The following is a 6134-nucleotide window of genomic DNA, read 5'->3' on the forward strand; positions in this document are numbered from 1 at the left end:
CTCTCTCTCTCTCTCTCTCTCTCTCTCTCTCTCTCTCTCTCTCTCTCAGCAGCAAATCTAGGCCCCTCAAGTCGGCCTGTTTTCCTTCCAGCCTGAAGGGAACGTTAAAGAGGTGAAGAAAGAGCTAGAAGCAGAGGATGAAGCGCCTGTCGACCTGAAACGCTTTGTTTCTGGAGCTTCAGCTTTTTTCCAATGTGGAACTGAAGGTTTTGCTGCATGCATCGTAGTAAAATGCAGGCATCTCACTACATGACCACCAAGGCCTGAAATCTCTGTGCTGTTCAAGATGTACATACTCAAGAATTCCACCCCTAGAATTGCTCTTAAACAAATATCCAAGAAAGGCAAAAAATATATTCTGGAAGATCTGTATCATATCACAGTCAACAATGGAAGTGATCTAAATTTCCAGCAGTAGCTTAGTAAATAACGGTCTTATAAACGTGATGGAATTCATTATGTACAACCGTTAAAATGGTAATTATCCTGGCTACAAATTAACATTGAATACTGAGTAGTTTCTGCTGTTGGTTGAGAGTTTGCTGTATCAGTTGTTTTCAACCCTGAGGGCATGTTGGAATCTCCTGGGGCCTAGGCCTCATTCCCAGAGAGCAAGCTTCAGCTGTTCCTGTGTAGGGTCTGGGCCTGGGTGTCTCTTTTGAAGCTCCCTGGTTGACACTACTGTGCAGCTCAGGCTGAGGGCCTCAATGCCACTTCCAGGAACTTTGGTTGTGTAAAAGCCACCAGAGAGTCGTATCTTTATGAGTCTCCTGGGCACGATTACATCAAATACAGTGGTTCTGGTGTCCCTCCCTTCTCCCCAGGCCACCTCGCCCCACGTTTGGGCAGTGCAGGATACTGTTGCTTATCTCTGATTTATTACAAAAATGTTTTTGAGAGTACTCTGGTGTTGTTCCATAACCATCCTAAAACTTAATGGAGTCAACAATAGCGAAGTTACTGCACAGATGCTGTAGGTCAGGAATTCGAACACAGCATAAGAATGGCTTTCTTCTTTTCTACAACGTCTGCTGTTTCAGGTGGGAAGACAGATCTGACAGTCTTCAGCGGGATGCTGGAATCATCTGAAGGTTTATTTATGTACATGTCTGCTGCCTTGGCTAGAATGACTTGAAAGACAAGCTCAGCTAAGACTGCCCGCCAGCGTGCCCATACACAGCCTCTGTCTACGTGGCTTGGGCTTCCTTACACCATGGAGCCTCTTGGTTCTAGGAGCAAACATACTGACTAGTAAACAACGCAGAGAGCTTTTTGACCTATCTTGGAAGTCAGTCGCCCTCCTTCCATTGTACCCGATTACTGAAGTAGTCATACGCCCACACAGATTTCAGAAATATTTTTGGAGATAGAGTTGACAAGATTTAGTAATGGACTAAATGTGGAGTGGAGGAGAGGACTGTCAAATACCAATGCTACAATGTCATAAGATACGGGAAAATTCCGGACTGCGTGTGTGTAATCATCACAGTGCCTGCAGATGGGAGCTGAATGTAGCGTGCCATAAAGAAAAGCTGGAAGGTGGGGGCAGCAGGTCTTTCGTGTGACTCGGTCATTTTGGTGACTCTTCATACCCCTGTAACTACCCACCAAACCTGTGTACTTGACAGTCTTTGAAGAACGTTGGTTGTCACTGGGCCCCAGCTGACTCATGAAGTGAGTCTGCTTTCCAAATACCACATTCAGAAATCACCCTTGTCACTTGACTTTGTAGTTGGGAGAACCACTGTGCTGTGAGCCTGTAGGCTGTTCACCCTGTCAACCTATGGAACTCACCAGGCCTCCAGCATCACGGGGAAAGATGGGGAATGGCCTGAGCCCACCTATTTTCGGGTCTAATCTCTCTTCTGTCCTTTCTCCTTAGGCTTTTGATATTATGAGAGTGACTCATGGCAGAGAACACAGCCTGATTGAAGATTTGATTCTGCTCTTAGAAGAATGTGACGCCAACATCAGAGCATCCTAAGGGAACCCGTCAGAGGGAAAGATGGCTTGTGTCTTTGTTGAATGCCTTATTGAGGTCGCACACTTTGTATTTTGTTTGCTGTGTGAACCTCTTCTATTGAAAATTCTCTTCTGTGTTTGTGTAGGTAAATAAAGGCAGACATGATTTGCAAACCGCAAGAATCATTAGTTGTAGAGAAGCATGACTATAATAAATTCAAAAAATTTGGTTGAAGATGCCGTATGGTAATTGTCTTATTTGCTTACTGGCAACTTTAATGTTTAAAATACCAACATTCAAGATAGAAAATCCTACTAAATGCATGAAAAAATAAGTAATAACTTTCTCTTCGGATGTATTAGATAAAAATTGCTATTTTCACATTTGCTTCCAAGCAAAAACTTAATGTCCATTTTGGCAAAAAGCAGAATTTTGAGATGTCATCTTTTGCTCTTTGTGATAAATGATGTTTGTGTGTGTTATTACTTCCAAATACATCTCCAACACAAGAAGTTTTATCCTAAATCCTAGGAAGAAGCCATTTTAGGTATTACTAGGAAAGGATAGGAAGTTTTAATGCCAAAACCAGCTTTTCAGCTATCTCACAGCTCTTTGTGTAAATCTTTCGCATCAGCATTTTATAACTCTTTGTGTATGTCGTTTTTTTCCCTGAAATTTGTTTCTGTAATTAGCCAAATCTGTGGTTCAGCGTGTGAGCGTGGTGTGCATAGTGTAAAGCTCCGTTGTCTTGCAGTAAGCAAGGTTCTTGCACCCCAGCTCAAATCAGCCTTGCCTGCTTGCTTTTTCCTCTTTATTATTTCCTAATTCTTTGGCCTTTTTTGTCCTGCCTTTCTGCTTTAGACACAGAAAACCTTTTCTTTTCCACTTCTCAAAACGTGAATTCTTTTATGGCTCAGTGATCCTTTGAGCAGTGTGGTCCCTCATGCTTAGATGAGACTCTGGTAGTAACGGAAGCCCTTGGATTCCTGGAGCTGAAAGGATGCCTAGTAGAGAGTGTGCCATCACCCACACTTTATTCATGGGCGAGGAGATGGGTGGGAGCAGAATCGAGAGCAGCAGGAGCCCTCCCCGTCTTTCACGGAGGGAGTCGCGAGTCCTCTGACCAGGCACTGTTAGAATGGCACATGGATGTCTGATTGAGCCCGAAAGAACCAACCTTACGTTTGCAGTGAAGAAAGCTAATGACTTGCAACCGGAGTCCTGCTAGGCTGCACACCTGGTGACCACGTTGATGTAAAAAAAAAAAAAAAAAACTGTCCTGCATGCTGATGAGTTCTAAAGCCTTTTGTCATCCTTGCTTCAAGGACATCTCTAAAGCACACAGTGTCTTTAACAACCACAATAGCATGCCAAGGTAGGTATTTCAAAGCCTGTTTTATAAAACTGGAATTGGACTCCTGGGTGCTCTGGAATCCCTCCTGATTTACCGAGTAGCTTTTCAAGGAGCCGTTTCTATGCAGTTCAACAAGTACATATTGAATGGTTACTGTGTTTTTAGGGAAAGGCGATACAAAGACTGAATAAGACACACCCCCGTCTTCAAAACGGACACTGTCTGGTCTGGTATTTGTATCTGTTAGCTTTTACTGCGTAACAAACTACGCCAAAACTTGGTGGCTCAAAGTAACCTTTTTTTAAGGTTATTTTAGGTCTGTAGTTCAGCAGTTTGAGATGTGCAGTTCTGGTTTGGTCTAGGTGTGCTAGTCTCCGTGGGCTCGCTCGCTGTATGTAGTTGCTGGTAGGAAGGTCAGCTGCGGAGTGGTGGTGAGTGAGCCAAGCGGCCCGTCAGTCAGCCCAGTCTTGTTCACATGGCAGCAGTTCTGGGAACTGTAGGTAGGCGAGTCCCAGTGTGCCCAGTGTACAAGTACCTTTTCAACTCTGCTAGTATCCCGTGGACCACAGCCAATCTCAAGGCCACCCCAGAATCAAGGGGTGGGTCCCGGGTCCTCATCAGGACAGGCTACAGAGCACCATTGCAAGAGCGTGGGTACCTGGAAGGGAAGAAGCTGCAGCCATCTATGCAGTCCGTCGTAGTTACCCTTGGTTTTCTCGGTGTTATAGAACATTTAGTGAATTTTATGAATCTGCAGACCTTCTTTCTAGAAAAATATACAAAGTTTTCCCTTGGTATCCATGGGGGATTGACTCCAGGACCTCCTGGGTACCAAAATTGACGGTGCTCAAGTCCCTGATAGAAAACGGCATTGTATTTGCATATAACCCATGTGCATCCTCCCGTGTTCTTTAAATCATCTCTGGATTGCTTGTAATACCTAAAAAAATGTAAATGCCATGTGAATAGTTGCTATACTGTATTTAAGGAATAATGAAAAACTTTGTACGTGTTTAGTACAGTTTTTTCTTAATATTTTTGATCCGATACTAGTTGAGTCCACAGATATGGAACCTGCAGATACAGAGGACCAGCCGCATATATGAACAATTTGCCTTTAGGATCAAAGAGTCTCAGACTTCCTGTGGCCTCTGTGGATTCCCTGGGCCCTTCGTGAAATGGGAAATACACTCGCTACCTTTCAAAAACGCTGGTGGGAATTGTATTGGTTCCTCATTTTAAATGCATTCGGTAAAAAGTCATGACAAAAGGTAAGGATAGTAACTTACATGTCAGATGAGCAGAGTTCACTGAAAGAACCTTGTGTTTGCCAAATTTTCTGAACGAAATTTATCAGTCAGTGATGATCCTGGATTAAGAGATTTGCCTTCACACCTCCTAGAGAAAGCATGATAGGCTTTTAAATCCCTCTCAGCCCGCTTCCAGTTTTCTAAGAGCAGGGGGCCCTGCCTGCACCAACTTTTAATGGAAAGCAAACATTTAAGCAAGGTAAACATTTACCAAACAACTTTATAGCAAAATAATTTTGGAGAAGTGGGAAAGGGATGGAGAACATAATTTAAAATTCGTGTCACCAGTGGCTGACGATTTATTGCCACCCCAGCCGCCAGGACTGCGATTTCATTAATCCATAGTCATTGTAGCGGCAGGCTTTTTTCACATCAGTAACTTGATGCCATTAGTTGCTCCTCAGGGATGAGAACACATTTAAACTGAAATGAACACGCTGGGCATAATTTATAGCCATGCCACATGAATGCCAAGAGTGCAGGGGAGGACGGCTGCCTAGGCAGCCTGCTCAGAATGGATGCTGAGGACATGCTTGCTCTAGGAGGCAAGAGCCTGATGAAGCCGGATGGCCGCAAACCACGGAGGCCCTCAGCCAGCCTTCGCTGCAGGGTTGAAAGAGGAATTCCATACATGGGGGCCCACCCCGAGTTAGGTCTTGAAAATGCTTTTCTGGCCCAATTGGGAATTGATGTTCACTTAAGAGTAGCCCCCAGGGATCCCGCAGGTAGACGATTCTGGAATCGTCTGTGGAGCATCAGGTAATCCCCATGACAGGCAGTCACTGGCAGAAGCATCAGGAAGCTACTGGAGCCCTCTCTGTCCCTGAGGTATGTAAGGAACTGGTTGAGGAGAAGGACCAGAAACACCCCCCGCAAATTGGGATACTCCCTTAACTTTTGGAGGTTTGTAAGCATCTGAAAGCTGTTGGCTCAAAGTCAACATATTCAAAATCGATTTGAAACGTGAAAAACCAGCTCTCTACCTTTCCTGTTCAGCTCAGTGTTATCATGGGCCTTCCCTTCTTCATCCCAGAAACTCATTAATTCTCTCTTCTCCTTTATTGAGGAAGACAGTTCTATCTGTTCATCTCCTGAAGCGCTTTTCTGAATTTCAGCCTTGTTCCCCAGCCCCTTAGTGGGCCCCAGCACCACACTGCTCAGTCACTGCAAAGACCTCCCTACTGATCTCATTTCTTTTAGTAAGGAATGATATTTGGAAACCCTCACCTGCTTCCTCCTAACCTGGGCCTGTTTAAGATCACGAATCCACATTGATACCATCCATTTGTAAAGTCCTTTGAACTGACTGCACCATGAACTACACCGCAGCCTAGACTACACCATGGCCTGGACTACGCCACGGGCAGACTACACCACGGCCTGGGCTACACCACAGCCTGACTACACCACGGCCTGACTACACCACGGCCTGACTACACCACAGCCTGACTACACCACGACCTGACTACACCACGGCCTGACTACACCACGGCCTGACTACACCACG

General features: G+C 44.9%; 1 protein-coding gene across 4 annotated transcripts in view; it reads left to right on the top strand.

Moving 5' to 3' along the window:
* The window catches only part of SMYD3 (SET and MYND domain containing 3), a 709642-nt gene extending 707439 nt beyond the window's left edge, over nt 1-2203 (top strand). For 3 of the 4 annotated variants that reach the window (XM_032242385.1, XM_032242384.1, XM_032242386.1), the window contains exon 8: nt 1883-2197. In XM_032242385.1, coding sequence (XP_032098276.1) covers nt 1883-1984 — 102 coding nt within the window. In that variant the 3' untranslated portion in view covers nt 1985-2197. Of the gene's footprint in view, nt 1-1882 lie in introns of all 4 variants that reach the window. The other variant, XM_032242383.1, reaches the window with a different exon arrangement.
* Nucleotides 2204-6134: the final 3931 nt, after the last annotated feature.

Source organism: Sapajus apella, unplaced genomic scaffold, assembly GCF_009761245.1.
Source record: "Sapajus apella isolate SASKATOON/1434 unplaced genomic scaffold, GSC_monkey_1.0 scaffold49, whole genome shotgun sequence".
Taxonomy (NCBI): domain Eukaryota; kingdom Metazoa; phylum Chordata; class Mammalia; order Primates; family Cebidae; genus Sapajus; species Sapajus apella.